This window comes from Camelus dromedarius, chromosome 27, assembly GCF_036321535.1.
Source record: "Camelus dromedarius isolate mCamDro1 chromosome 27, mCamDro1.pat, whole genome shotgun sequence".
Lineage (NCBI taxonomy): Eukaryota > Metazoa > Chordata > Mammalia > Artiodactyla > Camelidae > Camelus > Camelus dromedarius.
The window spans coordinates 16,273,173-16,292,874 of NC_087462.1; the positions used below are offsets into that span (position 1 = coordinate 16,273,173).

The following is a 19,702-nucleotide window of genomic DNA, read 5'->3' on the forward strand; positions in this document are numbered from 1 at the left end:
ATGAAAATAATAGATAATGTTGGTAACAGCTTTGGACTGATTATTTTCTGTAGCTTATACGTACGTATCTTTAAGGGCTCAAAATGTAAATATAAGGTATTGACATTAAATATAAGGTAACAGTTTGGTGATATGTCTTGATTATTCAAACAGAAATGAAAGTTATGTTTTGTCTCATAATTGTCATATTTTTCCTTGATAACTCTCTATTTTGCAAACTCTTATGACATCTGATTAAATTACTTCACTTTCTGTGATAAAAAGAACTGTAACATTGTAATTTATATTCTTTCCTTACATATCTGGTAGAAAAATTTGGAGTCAATATTCATTCGGGGCTTTAAAATGGAGAGTCTAACATTTGCCCAAGAAAAGTGCCCTGTGTTTATTTACAAGAGATTCTCTTTGTCTTAGGAAAAATGATCCCAGAGAAAGGCCACTTAAAAAAGGGATCAGTCTTTAAAAAGAAACAGTATTTCATATTAAATAGTAAAAGTAACTTATTGCAACTTTTATCTTGAGAAAATAAAACTGATTATCAAGATTACATTTTATGTTATGTTGAATACAATTTATTATCCTAACTGCTACAATTATTCAGAAGGATAAAGGATAGCAACTCATACGGGGTATAGTATACATTTTACAGCACAGTTGTATGACTGCAGGATATTACGTCTTTCGTTCAGAGTCACTTTGTGCAGCATGCATGATCACAGAGGGTCACATTTTGCAAAAACTATTTGATGGATTCATTAATTTTCTTAAGGGCCTCTCATTAACCTGTTATTTAAATAATTACCTTCCCTCATTCAAGTTGAGATTTCCCTGGTTCTTGGTAGGATGAGTGGGTTGTCGTTTTTTTTTTAAATTGTATCCTGGCTATTTGAAGTGTTCTGGTTTGAAAATCTGCATCTTATTTAAATCTTCTGTTTCAGCCTCCTCCTCTGACACCAAGCCAGTGGGAAAAGTGGGACCCTGTGGCCTGACTGCCAGGTGGAGGCGACAGTCTGGGTTCCTCTCCTGGCCTCCTCTGTGGAGGAGGGAAGTGGGTTGGATGGAGAGAGGTGCCTCCTTTTACTGGGCAGAGCTGGGTTTTCAGACTCCCGACTAGGACCCTGCAGACACCAGCCTGGTTGAGAGGGAGAGGATCACCTCCTGACAGTTACCTATGAGTGCTGAGAGGGGACTTGACATTTATCCTCCTCTGACACCAGCAGGGAGAGGGAGGAGCACCTCATTACCACTGTGAGGAGATGGAAATCTAGAGTTCCTTAGGGCTTCCGAGGACACCTTTGTAGGGAAACCAGGGAAAGCCGGTTACCACTGGGCAACAATGAAAGTTCCAGCTCACCACTCTATCTTCTTTCTCTTTTCTTTTTTAATTGAAGTATAGTCAGTTTACAATGTTGTGTCAATTTCTGGTGTACAGCATAATAGTTCAGTCATACATATACATACACGTATTTGTTTCCATATTCTTTTTCATTATAGGTTACTGCAAGATATTGAATATAGTTTGATTCCACCCTGGTATGTTTGTGGAGCTGGGGAAGGACCCCTCATTGCAGTAGGCTTCACTTTAGGTTTATTTGATCTGCCCCCATTGATGTTTCCAATTTGCATATTTCTCCAGCACCCTGCCTGGGAATATATATATCAAAAAGGCAAAAAGAAAACCCAGGGAACTCACTGCTATGTTTTTCTTCAGGTCCCAGGTTCTAGTAGATCTGTCTTCTTCTCAGCCCCTTTTAGACTTGTTTTAAGTAGTTTTTGCATGTACTGTTCAGGGATTGTAGCTGTATCTTAGTAGGAGGAGTAGAGAAGTGAGAAATTTCATCTTGGTCTAGAACCAGAAGTCCATCATCTTTTGCAGAAGCCATCATCACGCCAACACTCACTTCTGTTTTCTCTTGTTAACAGCCTAATTCTGTTAGATCTTGGTTATTTTGTTGACTTGATTGTGATCCTAGTGTTTTTTAGCCTCACTTGGATTAACTTCATGGAAATCTGCATCTAATCACAAGTTTTACAGTTTGACCTCAGATTGACACCAGCCAAATTTCTGTTATCAGCAACTAATTGAGAACATTAACGTTGATATGGTTGATATAAGAAGAGATACTAGTATTAAGTGGGTAGGGTAGGTGGGGGTTAATTTCGTAAGTGATGACTGCTGACTATTTTCATGTTATAGCAATTTTTGCTTCCCTGTGTAAGGCGTCTTCTCTTATGCTCAGGGGACTCACATGGTAAACGTTCAGATGATAAAAGTTGTCTACATCGTACTCCTCCGCTACTACAGCTCACTTTTATCTTCCTGCCCTCATAGTAGAAAATCTGTTCCAACGCTGACATTTCCAGTGCTATTTGTATTCGCTGGTATTACCATGACATGATAATTCTAACTTAGCGACATATGTGCTTTTCCCAGTTAAAGGTTATTTCAAAGTGGAAAAAGTTAGTGAAAACTTAGAAAATAAAGCCAAGATCACGGTGCGCTGACATATTCTTCCTTAGAATTGTGTCCCCAGATAAAATTTGTTGGTCAAAGAATGACTTGGTATCTATTGCAAGATGTCTCTCAAAATATTTTGGGAAGGATCCGGGTCATATCCTGAGGTTATGATAAAAAAAAAAGAAAAAGAAGATAAAGAAAAAGAAACTTAATGATAGAGTTATTTTTAAAGACTTATGTTTCGCTATCCCGATCACCTAACAGATTTTAGACACTGACGTTCTCTCCCAACACCTTAAATTACACTGAAATTCCATAATGTAAATACCACAGATTTTTGAATAATCATTTATCTGTGAAAGTAATGACTCTGGCCTTGGTAATGTAATGCGGGGCAATACTAAGCAGTGTAGAGGTCACAACCATAAAATACACACCTGAGAGGAAAGGAGTGTGAGCTGTCGTCCATACCCACTTAAACTAGTGACGTCAGGGAGGTTGGAGGCAGATAGAGGGTAAACGTGTTCCATGAATACTGAAATAGCGTGCCTCTTTTTATCTTTCTGTAAGAGGGTAAAGAAGCAGTGAAATGGTGACTGCTTTCCATTGGAAACCTTAGCCTGGAGAATCGCACAATGACTAAGCCTCTCTCTTCTATTCAAAGCTGCCACGGAGCTTAATAAAGGCATAATTACACAAGATGAATTAGAGCAAAGTCAATCTCCTGTCAGTGAGCAACGAAAGTGTCAAACAATAAGCTGACATAGTATTAAAATTCCCCCATACTACTGACATGCTAAGCAGAATGGTATATCACATGAGGGCTCTGTGCCGTCAGACAAAATATGTGAAACATGTTTGAAATAAACTCACAGAGGGAAATGTTTGGGAAACTGGGGACAGTAAGAGGAAACTGAAGCGGGGCATGATAACTTCACCATGGAGTAAACTCGCACTCCTTTGAGTTTACCATTGGATGAACCTCCGGTGGGCACGCTGTGAAAGGATGAAGGGCTGGACCACTATACGATCTTTCATGGCTCCCTCTCTTTTTTCTACATAGAATTTATGTAGATTCGTGTAGATTGCACCTTTCTTATGTGATTCTTTGATTAATGCTCCTTTCCTGATCAGACTGTAAATGTCATGGACTGTATTTTCACGCTGCTCACGGCTGTATCCCCGATGCCTAGCACAGCACTAGGAACAATAAATATGTGCTGAGTGATTTAATAAACGGTAGACCAGTTTTTCCTTTCTATTGCACATATGGCTCTCCAGCTTCCAACAGGAGGCCAGCAGACTTGGGCAAGGCTTGTTCCAGAATCTGACGCAAGTCCTTAGAATGAGGTTTCTAGCCTCTGAGTGAGTTGAGGACCAAAAGGTACCAAACCGGGAATTGGAGACATCGGACAGCATTGGGGGAGTGTGGTCCTACTGGGAGATGACGCTGAGAAGTTTAGAAGGTCATATTTTTGAAGAAACAATTCTGTTTTTAGAGGAAAACCTGCCTCTCTCTAAGCCGATGTGAACTTTTTAACTTGTTCTGGTGAATTCGGTACAGTACCTTCAGTGTTGTTTATGATGCTGCTGGTTTGTGGCTTTGGGTTGTCAGCTTGAAGCCGAAACCCTTGAAGGACCCCCCTTTTTTTTTCTTTTCTAACATTGTGGGTATTTTGGAGATGCATGCATATTTTAAGTGCTTTATGAAGAGTTCAAGTTTGTCTCAGCAGAAAATGATTTTAATGTCTTGTCATCAAGTAAATTGTATAAGCAGAGGAGGGCACTGCATTGATTCCATGGTTTCCCAGGCCCTAGGCTTCCTGCCTGCTCCTTCTAGTGCCCAGATGGAAGAGCACATGGGCTTCTCAGAGAACTGAGGCTCCCTTTGCTCACATAGCCGTCTCTTTTCCTGAGGAAACCTTTGAAGCTCGTTCCAGATAATGAGATATGAGAAGACATTCAGGAAAGCTGCCTTCATGCACATGCACACACTCCATTTCAAATGGAATCATACAGCTAAAAAGTCCCACAGGTGGAATCAAAACAGGTGTGTTTTCGTTGGGATTGTTTTTGGTGACTGGAGGAAAAGGAAGCGATGTGGTTCACGCCTGTCTAGAACAAACCTGGGCTCTCAAGACAAGATGGGAGAATGCGCACAGGAAATGACCTTTTCCAACTACTTAGGAATGAGAAAAGCAGCAACAGGGAGAAAGGTGTTGTAATATCAGATCCATACGAACTCAGTAACTTTAGTTTTATGGACAACTGCAACCGAAAGAGACATTTGTGTGTCCAGTTGGGAGACAGTCCCTTATCGCCAAGGATGCAGACAGGGACAGAAAGCCCTGGGGAGAGCATTTCAGATGGTGTGCCAAGCTGTGCCCAGGGAACGAACACTCAGAACTGTGCTGATGGCAGTGAGGACTTCCCCTCTTCCCTGCCCATGCAGTTGTACCTCACCCCGTGCCCGCAGACATTTTTGCTTGGGTTGGCTCTAATGAATAGGTTTCCCTCTACGGAGACAATTATGTATAGAATTGTGTTTGATTCCATTTACACGGGGAACTAAGGCCGTGGAAGATTTATGTGCAGTGAAGAAAGGAAAGGAAAACCTCAGAATAAAAAATACGTGTGTCTGTTACAAATTAACTCATACTAGGTTAATATAAACAGTTGTTGGTGCTTTTTTAAAAATAAAAGCTGAGAAATGACGTCATGTATGGGGGCTATCATGGTGTTAAGTTATGTCGTGATCTTGGAGACATGAGTGGCCCTAAGGTAGCCAATGTAGAGAGAATGTGTAAACCCATGGCTTTGGTGTGATTGAGAAGATTTTCTTCACTTATACCATGAAAATGCATTTCTTCACTGCATTTTTTCAATGTCTATAAACTGGGTAAAAACAAACAAATAAAAAACCATCAGATTTACAATGAATACAGTGGACCCCATGATGACATCTCACTTGCATGGAAACCTTAAAGTGTCTTTTTAAGAAGCAGAATGTTAAAGCACCTGAGTAGAGCGAGCCTTTCACGGTGCAGAACTGCTGCCAGGCTGATCTGTGACTGAGACCAAATTGACCTTATAGAGAGACCACAGGCTTGGGGTCGGCAGATGTGGAGGTGACTCCTGTGTCTGCCACTTGCCCAGGTGTGGCCTTGGAGAGAATATTCAGCCTCTCTGAGAAGTGTTAACATCCCCACTGCTGCGCTAGTGTGAGATTTAAATGAGATAAAGCCTCTTAGAGTATATGGCCCCCTGCCCAACACATGGTAACGTAGACGTGCTCATTACATGCCTGTTCTGTCCTGCTCCCACGGGCTCACCCCTGGGCCCTCCACATGTGTACACATTCACGTTCAGTGGGAAAACCTACTTGTGGTTTTAAGTCGTTCTAGCGAAAAGAAATTATTTGATAGCATTTAAAAGTGAACGGACTGACTCTTTACCCCTAGGATGCTGACTTCAGTAACACATATACTCACTTGAAAACACACACACACACACACACACACGGGTGTATATATTATCACATATAAAACACACAGTGATCTGAGAGCAACTTAAAAGATTAATACCCAGATTTTACAGAAGAGAAAATTGGGGCTCGAGGAGTTAAGAGACTTGCCACAATGAGAAGCTAGGACTGGGGACCCAGGTCCCTTGGCCACCACTCCCATGTATTGGAGGATTAAGCTTCCTTGACATGAAGACAGACTGCTCAAGGATCAGATCCAGGTTTTGCTACAATCTAGATGTGTGACCTTGGGTAAGTCACTTAAATTCTCTGTTCCTCAGTTTCCTTATTTACAAAATGATTGTAGTAATATCATCATCATCATCAACCATTGCAAAATGTTTTTAACGTAAGATAAAAATTGCAAAGTCAGAGATGCCTGGAGCAAAGTCAGTGTTTGGTATATATTAGGTCTTCTTATAAATCCAGTGGGTTATTTTTTTTCTTTTTTTTAGCTGCATGGCGATACCTAGACAACAGTAAATGCTTAAAAATTTCTGAAATAAAAACGTGAGCATTCTGTCCTTGGATTAAAATTAACCTTAGATGTTTACTTCTGAGTTACTGTTGTCCTTAAAAATACCTCATTATCCTAGATCCTCTTGCCCAAGACCCATTCCTGTAGACCGTGGCAAGTCTGGTGTATTTGTTGAATGGAAAGATTGTCTGTCCGCTCTTGGTAAGAATGAATTTTAACTCTGAAAGTATTTCACAAGTCTTAATCGGTCTCTTTGTCGCTGTCACCCTAGGAACTAACTTCACCCTTGCGGAACTGGGAATCTGTGAGCCCTCACCGCACCGAAGCGGCTACTGTTCCGACATGGGGATCCTTCACCAGGGCTACGCTCTGAGCACAGGGTCTGACGCCGACTCCGATACGGAGGGAGGGATGTCTCCAGAGCATGCCATCAGATTGTGGGGGAGAGGGATAAAGTCCAGGCGCAGTTCCGGCCTGTCCAGTCGTGAAAACTCAGCCCTTACCCTGACCGATTCTGACAACGAAAATAAGTCAGATGATGAGAACGGTAGGCCTGCTTCTTAAATATTTTTTGATGTTCTGGGTGCTGCACAATGTGGGGCTGGGGATGTTTTTTGGCTTTTTTTTTTTTTTTTTTTTAATAAAGAGGAGTATGAAACCATCCATTTTCTTTTAAATCGACCTTGTCGGCCCACGCTGAGCCAGGGGGAAGAAACCAGCAAGCCTCGAACACACGAGAAATGAGGAAGGAATTTTAAAATCGCGTTTTGATGATGACACACACTGTTCAGGCAGAGTCAGTTGGTCTTATTAGCAAGTAAATTACACGGCAGAAGAGGCAACTTGATAAACTATGACCTGTACCTAGAAAATGTCCTCTCTCCACAAGTTTCTAGGTCTTTATATTGATTTCCTCTTCCCAGGAAATGGTAACCTGGCTTATTTTTTCCCTTGAAGATCTCTTAAGAATCCTAGCTTATCTTAGACTTTCATTTCTAGGCGGCAATGCCTCATATCCGTATTGAAGATCAGACTTGGAACAGATGCTCTGGAGTTTAATAATGACAAATAGGAAGGGACTTGTCTTCAAAAAAAAAAATTCTCCTATGCTTACTTTTCTCCTTGGTCCCTATGTAGGTTAATGTCTCCCCACATCTTCTCTCGCAAATCACTCCTCCTTATCCATCAGCTTTCGAGATGGGTTTTAATGAAACTTTGAAAATTAAATGCTTCCGATCATTAAGCAGTGAATATAGGGAAGCCCAAGCAAGTCATTAAAGAGATAAGGTGCTTATTTTGTGGATTTCTTAGCGACTCAGAACTCTGTTTCGTCCAAAACATTTTTTAAAAGATAAATTGCATTCGGTACAGTTGATTTATGAAGGAAACATCAAATGCGGTGTGGTTTGTTACGACTATCTTGTGTGTTGGCTAAAAAAATTCCCATTAAAATGTTTACAAATAGATCAGTTAAGAATGTTTCCATAAAATGTTTTAAACCTTGACTAGAGCAGCTTTAAGTGTTTTCTTGCATTAAAAAAAAAAAAGAAAGAAAGAAAGAAAAAGAAATTTACAGGCAGACAGCTTGTTGTGAATGCAGAAACGTAGCTAAATATCATTTAATCTCAAAACCATGTTGAACATATATCGTTTCCTGGGTAAGTCGCGTATATTCAAAAAGATGTCACTATGTTGCATTTAAATGTATGTTTAATTCTGAAATAATCTATTCTGCAGTGGGGACAAGGGGATGTGTCTTACTGCTGCCTCTGTTCATGTAGCTAATCAAGGTGTACTCTCAAGGAAAAATCTGCACTTGACTCCTTTTGAATTTTAACAAAATTCTGACACTTGGCATATTCAACACGCTAAAGGTGCTTGTTTGATAGGAAATTACTTTTAGAAGTTTTCATAAAGGCATACATTGAACCCATTTACTGAGGTACGTTTTCAACTTCCGTGTGTGTCAGACTATTTAAATGGAGGCAGTTTGATTGCCTAGTAAATAAAATCACTTGTAATCCAAGAACATTTGGCACATTTTAAACAAGGTATTTTAGCAAATGTTCCCTGGTTGGTATACCCACTGGTCTCATGGGATCCACCTATAATGGATTACTTGTACATACCTATAGAATTTTTACCTCTCTCTTTTTAAAGTTATATGCATCTTAAAAACTCAGCTGTAAGGGGAGGTTTCCAGTGAAGCAAAGGGAGCCAAAATGCTTGCCTAGAATTTACCTACAACTGTTAGGGATGAAAGTATTTTATAAGTAAAGTTATATTTGGTAGACCAACAGTAGCCTCTTTTTTTATTTTTTTAATTTTTTATTTTATTTTAGTCATCTTATTTTCAATATTAAATTAAAATTTTATTTAATTTAATTTATTTTTATATATTTATTTATTTTATGATGTTTATTATGTGAAATATTATATTTGAACAGTTTTCACCTTGGGGGTGTCTATACAAATCCCTGTGTCCTGACAGGAAATAGATACAGTGTTGCAATCCCCACCCCCCATAATGCTAGTAATAACACAGTCAGAATCACATATAGAAAATGGACTTAGAATCACTAAGCAGCTCTTTTATTCCTGCGTCTGGCAGATCATGAAGTTCTGAAGCCAGAGTTCAAGCTTAGGTGATAGATGGTTACTGTAAAATGTACAGAGAGAATGGGTTCCTTTTCTCTTTTTAAAACTTCTTTTCAGTATTTCGCATATCCTCAAAAGACGTGCATAATGCATGTTCTGTTCTCATAGGGGGCCAGAAATAAAAATCGGGAATTTTACACGCCACATCATAAACCCTTTAACCAAGTAAAAAGTGAAGTGTGAGCTATTCTGCGGGCTGAGGTGTTAACTTCAGTCAACTTCTTGCTCTTTCTTTTTGACAAATTCTGTTTGGCTCACACACACACAAAATCAATGCATTTTCACATCACTGATTTTATGAAGTTTGGGAATGTATTATCATATAGATTGACAGTTGCCCCACTGGTTCCACACCACAGCATGGACACTCACAAAGCCATCATTAATTTCTCACACTTGTACCCCGCCACGGCTACCTCCGTAATAAACACTCTGTCCTTCAGAACCAAATCAATAACCTTTTAGGTATGCCTCTCTTGAAGAGGAAGTAATGAGAATCTATACTTTGGGAAAGAAGGCCACAGTTCCATTTTAGATTTTAAGGATACGTGGCTACAGAATGAATCTTTTCTTTGGATCGTATATATTCTTATTTCATTTTTATGGCAAAGTCTTGGGGTATACAGATTTTCACAGTGCTTATTTAAAATGGCTCTTAAAAAATTCCTATTGTCATTTTGCTAATAAGCAGAGGTGGAAAGCCAAGGCAGGTCTCAAACATCAGCTTCACTTTCTGTAGCCTAGAACATGTATCCAACCTTCAAAGACATGTAATAAAAATCCCCGACTGCCAACAGTCCTTTGTACTTGCTGCCATGACAAAAATGACCTCCTAGGAGCCGGTAACTTGAAAGTTGCGTCACTCTGAACACACGGATGAATTTCTCCTTCCTTTTGTTTCATTCCCCAGTGCAGATACTTCAGTGTTATCACCAGTCACAGCTCTGCATCTTACACTCCCTCTATGGCCACCAAATTAATATTGCACTGGCTTGGATTTCTTTAAATAGACAACAGCCTCACGTTCAGGTTAGTTTACCAGGTCCTTGAACTCTTGAAGCTAACGATGGCTTAGTTAGAAATGGCAACGAGACAGAGCATGAACAGTGAGGCCAGATTTTTGCAGCTGTGAAATTTGACTGTGTCGATAGAAAGGGCTTTCCCAGTGACTTTAAATTAGAATCATTCCTTTTTAGGGTAATAAATGTCCCACTTGAAATATGTCCTCTCCAAGGCCCTTTTTATCACCTGAGTTATGGAGAAAATGGGGCAGTCACTAATACACAAGAATAACTAATTGCCTCCTTAAAAATGCAGAATAGCACACACTGTAAAAAATCTGGTCTATGTACTTTTGACTCCCTTAGGCAGTTTCTTCACCTTGGGGAGTTAAAAATATCCTTGAGGGTTTTGTTTTTTTTTTCTCCAGCAAAATTCTACTTTCAGATATTTTATTGGAAATCCAGAAAGAACTCAAAGGAAAAAAAGAAAGAAAGAAAGTTTGGCTATGGGGTAGGGAGCTAGAAATTACAGGAAACTAAATCTGGCCTTGAATAAAGCTTGAAGGAAAGTGTCCTTCCCTTCCTCTGTTTGTTTCCACCCAAAGTAAACAAGGACAATGTTCATTTTCATCTGTTGTCAATTGGGAAATTTATAATTCTCATAATGTACTTTGAGGTTGAAACTATCAATGTTAGGTTAATTCCATTACATTTCACAAAATGCATTTATAAAGCAAGCTGGCTCTCGGCATATAATGGATCTGTATAAAGTGTATTTGTGGAACCCAGAGGCTGTTAGATTGTGTGTCCTCTTGGATACGTCCTGCCATGTTCCTGTCTCCTCAGGAGAATGTGAGCACACCCAGGTATTTGCCGCATGTTAATAGAGAGACACGAGGTATGAACTCAAGTGGGAAGGGAGGATTTCCCTTGGTGCCAGGGACAATGTCTGTAGATTGTTACTGCCAACGTATTGCATTCGTTTGTCTTAGGAGGAGAGTCTCTTCAGTCTTTCTAGGGACAATGTCTGTAGATTGTTACTGCCAATGCATTGCATTCGTTTGTCTTAGGAGGTGAGTCTCTTCAGTCTTTCTTCGTTCTCTTCAAAAGGCAGTGCCTGAATAAATTTTGCATGGAGTGCCCTATAAGTAAACACACCCAAGACCTACCAGTGGCTTTCTTTCTCTGCCCCACTCTATTACTCTTATATCTTATATTCTTCAATTTACTTTGTGTTTTATAATCCACTCTACTCCTTTCCTCACCTGCATCCCACATGTAAAAATTACAGAGAATTCCTGGAATAGATATAAAAACTTACTATAAGCACCAGACAGTTATAGCAGAGCTCAAAATTTTGCTCTTAATAGAAGCAAAAGTAGCTACAAAAACCATCTAGTAATATTGGTACGTTTAATGTTGATATGACTTCTTCTTCAGCCCAGTTTTATGGGAAAAACTTCCATGGAAGCTAAAGTAAATATTGCCTCGTACCCTTAAGAACAAAACCAAACTTTAATCTGTTTTGGATGACTGTTATTTCAAGTTGTGTTTCTAAACTTTATCTTTTTTTTTTTTTGATACTTGCAAATTTGAAAGAGTAACATTGATCAAAAAGAATCTGAAATGAGTTATCATGGATGGAAAAAAAAATGAAGGACATACGAACAAAATGTCACATGTCCTTAGTCTTGTGTACTCCTAACTGCAGGGATGATTTGATTTTAATAACTCCGGTGCAATTCCCTGGAAGTCCAGATACTGGAGGCCATAGGGACAGCTTATCTTACAGAATGTTATTCCGAGGAGTCTTAAATATATGATCATCACAGTGTTAAAATACAGCTGATAATAGTCTAGAAGCAGAGGCCAAATTTAGGAATATCACATTGTCACATGGCAGGAAACACGAGCAAGAAGCAACAGGATTGGTATTTTGCAAAAGTACCCATATAGGACTTGAGAGATTCAGGTTTTTGGCAAATTAAGCAATGCTTTCATAACTTTAATGTGGAACAGAGTACCTGAAGGAAGTTAAGAGTATGTACCTGATTTCCAGGACTGCATGTTCCAGATTATAAAGTTTAGTGGCATGGTTTTTCGTTATTTATATATTTCTTTCTTTCCTTTGTGGTTTCTTTCATGTTTGTTAATGCTCCCAGGGGCTATTGAGCAATGGCTGCATTCAATAAATACAATAAATAAAATGAAGCATTAAGCCTTACTTTCGGCAAGGGCAGCCTGATTATTAACACGTGTAATCTCCAAGCCTTCGGGGAGACATTGGGCTGGGTGGATAACCATTTGGTTTTAAGCTGCTGAGTTTCTGATGTCTGTAGTCTCCCTTCCTTTAAGAGCAAAGGCAGTAATTGCTGAGAGCACGATGTTTTTGTCGGTTCGTGATTGGAAGCCTCTTGACTCAGAAAATTCTTAACTTTTTTGCTTACTGTTTGGTCACTTTTTAGTTTAATTGTCGTTTGTCAGGGATCAGATAAAATTTAAATACGGAGGGGGGAGAGATGTAATCAAGTATTAAGGACATAGATGATATGTTAAAGGTAAGGAAGTTGCTAGAATAACTTTTCTACAGACAATTGGATTGCTCAGAACCTAAATCAGACTAAGAAGGGTTGAGAAGTGTGTGTGAGAGCCAACGAGACATTTCAGTTACCCATTCTGAAAGTGGGACACGCAAGTAGAAGGAGAAAATTTCAAACAACAGATTTGTAAATAAAACAGAATTTGCAAATGTGTATGTATTCTGTCTCTATGTCTATACGCAAAGGTAAAAACATTGCTGGTGATTTAATGTTGAGCATTCTTCAGTACTAGCTAAAGAACTGCCTAGAAAATTGTCTTTTCAAGGATTCCCTAAACAGTTTGAGGAATGTTAAAGAAGTCAGAGGTAGAGGGAAGTGAGTCTCGGAATAGTCATTCACAGCAGAGGTGACGAATCCAGCCAGTGAGTTACTTTACTGGGTCAGTTCAGTGCTTAAGACATTTTACATGAGTAACTGACATTTTAAGAATGGGAGATTTCGTATTAGGTATTTTCATTTCTGGCCTCCTTTGCAATATACAAGACCTGGTAATACTTGTCCAGGTTTCCCTCTGGACACACTGGGAGAGAAGCAGTGACCATCACAGCTCCAGGCGACCCCGTGTCGTCTGCTTCACTGGAGCTCCCTCCAGCCACTCCTCTCACTGCCCTAGCCTTTGTAGCCATTTAAATTACCAACCTTGACCTGTGTACCAACGTTAGGGAAATCGGTGATCCAAAAAATGGTAGAAAGAAAGCTAGAAACCAGCAGTTTTAGCTTAATTTAACATGTGTTTAGCATAGCGATGTGGCTTCTTTTTTTTCTATGAGTTTGACTCATTCGTTAAGTGAGTTCCATTTTGCTTTTCCAAGTTTCTAAAATAGTTTAACGGGGTTCTGATAAAACTGCGTCAAATGAAAATCAGTTTCATTTGGAAATTAATAAAGTTAATTATAATGGGTGCAAACCAGGGGATGGAAAGTGGGGTCTTCTGAAGGAGATACCCTGAAGTACTGAAAAATTAGAGCCAGAGCCTTTCATTTTAGCATCCATATTTGAGTCACTTTAATGTAAAAGTATTTAGGTGGACTTTTAGGAAATAGATGAAGGGTGAACCCACTTGGAAAACTTTAGCTACTTCAACGGATTGAGGAAGACTCCAGGGCTTTTCAGGATGAAGCCATTTAAAGAGGAGAAGAAAGACTTTGTGCTAATCACGCTCAGTTTTGATCAGGCAAGGAAGTGATGTACGGAGTCCGTTACAGTGAAACAGAAGACAGTCGGCTGGGGGCTAGAAGAGGAAAATGCAATGATAGATGAAGACCTCCAGCACCTCACGAGAGGAGGACTTGGAGCGGGGTTGGGGAACGCTGACTCGGGAACAAGGGGGTCAGGAACGGGGCTCCACAGACTGAGATGCTGTTCCTCCACACGTGGAGAAGCGGGGTACCCACGTGCTGTCAGGCGCAGCTCTGACTCGCCGCGCAGTTTACTCCCGGTTCTCTCTGTACCCCAAGGACAGGTGTGAAAGAGACGAGATAATTGAAATACAGGGATGTTTACTAATGGAAGGGACTGAAATATTTGAGCTGGCTTTTTTTTTTTTTTTTTTTTTTTGGAACCTCCCTTTGTGGAGGTTTATACTGGCCTGAGGGGGACAGAAAAGATCAACACTGCTATTTCTATAGTAATATGGAAACAGAAAGACTATTTCTGCTTGCGTTAAACATAAAAAGAAGGGTCATGGATTTCGATGGTGAGAGAGAGGCACAAGAGAAGGTTCGGAAAGTATTTCTTTATAGTGCATTTTATGCAAGAAATGCACTATCACTAATCCAAAAGAATCTTTGATCTTTTTTTAATAGAAAAAGAAAATTGATATTTGGAAAATAATGCACATTGGTTAAATATGCCTATTTTAATACACATACTTATATGATGCCAATAAAAGTGTGTTGTGTTTTTTTTAATATTGTCAGAACGTGAGCTCGGTAATCACAGATGAGGAGACACTTCAATATGGAAGATCCTTATTTTACTTCTGAGAAAAGTTAAGGAGTGGCTGCTGGATGCTCAGTGTTAGCACAAAGCCATTGTGTGTCTCTTTGTATTTGTGTGTCTGTGTTGTGCATGCATGGAGGGGAGATGGGAGAAGGGAGTTTATTGAGAGGGACAGACATCAGGAAATAAAAATTGATCAAGTTCCAAGGAGATGGTAACATAAGGCTATTTCTGAAAATGCCAGAATGAGTTCTGTAGGCATTTTGTAGTGCACAGTTTTAGGAGGAGAGTAGAGAGAACTGTGCTGATTCTTCTTGGAACTTGAACTCTGTTGGTCACCTTGAAAGCTTCAAGCCACTCTTCTGAGTATGCTGTTCCATCGGTGTAAATCAGAACGCATGTAAAAGGCCCACTTTCTCTCAGTTCCCTCATTAGAACTCTTGCCTCTTGGGAACCCTAAACCTGTTTGAGTCGTCAGAGAAATAATACCTGATTTGGTGGGGAGACTGATTTATTTGCAGCATAAGATACATTCTTCCATATCTTTCCACCCTTCTGAACCCTGATCTCTTCCCTCAAGATGACCCCCCTCAGCCTGCATCCAGCAAAGCCCGATCACCCCATCAGTGAACTTGTTTCTTTATTCATTCTACCCTCTTGTTAAAATCGGTGGGATCATGTTTCCCAAATAGGATTTGAACATCGTGATTCACTGGGTTGCAGGGGAAAAAAAATTTAAGCTTTTATTTAAATGCACTATTCTTTTCATTTATCCTTCACATTTCTATTTTAGAGTACGTTTTATGGCACATGTAATACATTAGTGTATGTACACACTCCCACACACAGATAGGATAGATTACATAAATGCAGAAATGTATATATTGCAAGTGCATCCAAAAATTTTACAGTGACACAGATAGCTAACAAAATGTTCAGTGACTATTGTTTCAGCCATTCTGTTTCCCAGGAGAAGCAGTCTAAGCTGCAGCCCCTCCTTGGAGTGTTTGGATAATCCGTTATCTTGTGGCAGCTGCATCGACTGGCTTTCTCATCGTTCAGAGCTTTCTGTACTGATCACACCTTACTCTGTTTTGATACAATTCCTGTTTACTTCTCTCAGTTCCGTGCGTCAGCTTCTACTTCTTTTGTGGATAGATGAAACATATTTACTTTGCTCTTTATTGAGGATAGCAAACACCCCTGTACATTTACAGAGAAAGTCCTGCCTCTTCTCAGTAGAGAAATAAGAAAATAAACATTGTATGCATCAGCCTACTGGTATAGTAGGAGGCAGCTTTAAGGAGAGAGTTTGAATTAGGTTAGGTAAGTGAGGGTGAGAGTTTTTATAAGTGGGAACGAGATGATGGCTGTTCCAAATGAAAGACAACCAGTGTGTATGGTGGTTGGGAGATGAATACATGGTGCAAAGGTGATGATGGCTTTTCAGGAACATTGTCTTCCCCCAAATTCCCACTCCGGTCAGGCTAATGGGAACGTGGTGATTTGCTTGGACAGCAGCAGATGTTTGATAATAGAGGTGTAAGAACAGAGGACCAAGAGCTTTGAGTTTCAGGCTAAGGAATTATGGTCTGACCAAGAAGAATTAGAGAACTAACTAGTCAGAGTTTTATCTGAGCAGGAACGGTTGTGTTTTAGGAAGTATCTGATGAAAGCGCAGAAACACGTGCCCACACAGAAATATTTGAACAGGAAAGTAACAAAATAAAAAGCAGTGATACCCAAGAGAGATGTTGTCATCCAAGTAGGAGGACCCGAGCAATCTCTGGACTGCAGAGAGTCCTGCTTCTCAGTATTTTCGTAGGAAAAATTAACCTTTGACTAGCACATGAATGCTGAATATTTGTAATTACAACATTAAAATTTGGAAAGCATCTAGTTTGAAGCTCATAGGGTACAGGAAATGTTCCTTACCGAGCAAGTGATTATGCTCACACATGCGACACGGTGTTACAGCAGCCGGACTCCAGTGCTTATAACTGTTTCATCACGGAATTAAATAATAAAGTAACATTGAATACTGCTGTGTACAAGGAAGACAGGTCATAATATTATTTTGAAGTGTATTTTTATTTTTTTCATTGACGTAGAGTTGATTTACAATGTTGTGTTACTTTCTCATGTGCAGCAGATACATAATATTACTTTTAAAGGAATATTCAGTGTTGTAGGTGAACATGGACTAGGACTCGTGCGGGTTGATGACCAGTTTCTTGAAGATTATCTCTGTTTCTGTATCCTTGTTACTCTTTGCAAGTCAAATTCTCATGTAATGTAAGTTCCTCAGTAACTATAGTTACCTTTCCCTTCTCATCCCAAATCCTTTATATTTTTACTGCTCATTTTCTAAAAATCAAGCTTGAAAGAGATTTATTTTTCTTTTAAGCTTTTGATTTGTCTTTATTATGTATACTAGTTTTTTTTCTGTTTTATTAATTTCATTCTTTATTATTCTTTCATTTTAACTTTTGGAGTACATTTTGTTCTTTTTTCTAATGTTTTAAGATGAATATTAAATGTTGGTACTTGCAGTCATTTTTTTTTTGGTTAGAGTCAGTATATGTACCAGGTTCTGCAGGATTTGATACAAAGAGTTGTTCTCTTTCTAAAGAGTCTCAGCCGTCTGGACTCTCAAAATGGAATCGTAATATTACTGATTTTCACTTCAGTACTAATAATTGCTAGAAAAGGCCAATTTTTTGAATTCCTTGTGATGTCTAAAGTGAGATATATATGATATATATAAATATATGTTAATATATGATATATATGTAGAAGTATATGAATATACATATGTGTAAATTATATACTTCTGCAAAGGATGTCTAAAATGTGGGAAAATACACATGCGTGTATCACACACACACAGAGAAGCTTGAGGAAGAATAAAATCATGTGTAGTTTGACATCAGAAATAACCATGGTTAATATTTTGGTGCATACTTTGTTCAGTGTATGTGCTTGTGTGTATACATGTATGTGCAATACAAATATTTTTACAGAGTTGGCATAATTTATAAAGCTTATCTAGCCTTCTTTTTTTCCAGTAAATATATTATAAACTTTTCCCCATGGCTTTAAATATTTTCCCCAATAGTTAAGAGGTTGATAGTACTTTTGTAGCATAAGACATCTCCTCCATTTTCTTTCAATGGACATTTAAGTTATTTTATTTTAGAAGCAATAAAGAATGGCATGATGAACAAAAATCCTGTCAGCTAAATTCCTGTTCACATTGCTAATTCTTTTCCTGTTGTAAATTCCTGGGATATTTAGAACGTACATGGTTAGGCAGAATGACAGTCCTTTTCAGTTTCATTAAAGGAATTTTCCCTTTGCACCAGCACTGAGTGCAGATAACCTGGTGCACACACCTGTGCTCAGAAGTCACTGAAAGCGATCTTAAAACTTTTCCTATTTATTGACGAAAATGGTTTTATGAATTACTTGAATACAAGTAAGGCTGAGTGACTATATCCGTGTGTTTGTTGTCTATTTGTATTTCTTATTTTATGATTTATACATCTTCTCCAGATGAGAAGATGTTGGAATTATTCTTCTCATTTTTTAGTTAGTATTAACATTTTGCAATGCCTGCAGTGATTCTCGATTGCATTCTGTTGTGCTTTGTTATTTATACAGCTGGTTTAAAATGTTCATTTACAGGTGTGAAAAATCATTTGGCTACATTCTCAAAAACATGATTTATTTTCTTTAGAATAGAAGTATGTGTATCTCTCTATATGTATAATAGAAATACATATGTATACATATATACACACTTAATCCATCAGGCTTGAAAGCTGGAAAGCCATTTTAAATGGTTGCATTAACCAAAAGAGAAAATCTAGCTCTGAGTAGGGTAGGACATTTTTTTTCCTTATTAAATATTTCAGCTGTTGTTCAGAATGCAGGACTTTATTTCAGATTGTTAATTTATAACAAACTAAGGCTAGAATTGCATTCCACATGATGAAAGGGAATTCACATCTGCTAAGACAATCTGCAAGGCACCTTGAGGAGAGAGAATCAAGTAAATGATGTATTAAATATTCTTAAAACTTCCTCCATCTATGGTGCCTTTGATTCAATGAGGATGGTAATCATAAACTCAGTGGTATTCCAGCTATTGGTATTTGTACAAAATAGGTAGTACTGCATGCAAGATAGATATCTCAGTACATAAAGAAATACTCTGAAAATAATCCTGGGGAAGAAATTACTGTTATAATAAGCGTATAGCTCTGCTAATATAGAGTGTTGCTTAATAATTGATGTTATAGGGGGGAGAAAAGATCAGAAAAAATTCTATATTCTGAGGCATTCCCGTGTACATTCAGAATGGAAAAGACCCTAGTGAAATGCAGAACAATTAGCAGAATACAGGCTGTCTTCCACTTCCGCTGATGCACATTTATGGTTACAAAAAACAAGGCACACTGGGAAGGCAGGAAGTACACAAATCAACTTAATCTGTCCCTTTGCGGTATTTCAGGCCCTCCACAACTTAGTCCAATTTTATGTTTTTAGCCCTTGCTCCCACTTCTCCTCTAAATATATTTTCAGCTCCAGCCCAACTGGACTACTTTTTTTTTTTTTTTCCCAGAGCATAGTCTTTCCTCCTCTGTGTCTTTCTTTGTCCTGTTCCCTTTGCTTCCTTTGCTATCCCCAAACCCACCCATCCGTCACGTTTCTTTACATCGTCAAAGAAGTTTTTAATATGCCCAGTCCTCAGTGAAACTATATTGCTCCCTTTCACTGTGTATGAACTCCCACTCCTTTGACTTCTTTAGCATTTTATTTATCCATTTGTTTTGGAACTTAGAAGAAATGGTGTAAACTTCAAGGTAGAGGAGTAGATGACTTGAGATGCATTTTGGAAGTAGAATATACTGAACATGGTTTGAAGGTAGGAGCTGGTGAAGAAGAGCATCGAGGACTGCTGACTTAAGTGACTGTATGGATTCCTAGTTACTAAGATGGGGACTGTTTGGAAAGGCTAGGACTTGGGAGCTGACAAAG

The 19,702-nt window shown here is 38.8% G+C and overlaps 1 protein-coding gene across 3 annotated transcripts in view; it reads left to right on the forward strand.

Annotated features, from left to right (window-relative positions):
• Positions 1-19,702, forward strand: part of TENM2 (teneurin transmembrane protein 2) — a 1,175,656-nt gene that overhangs the window by 350,015 nt on the left and 805,939 nt on the right. For all 3 annotated transcript variants that reach the window (XM_064480080.1, XM_031437753.2, XM_064480081.1), the window contains exon 4: positions 6,731-7,006. In XM_064480080.1, the coding sequence (XP_064336150.1) occupies positions 6,731-7,006 (276 nt within the window). The remainder of the gene's footprint in view (positions 1-6,730; positions 7,007-19,702) is intronic.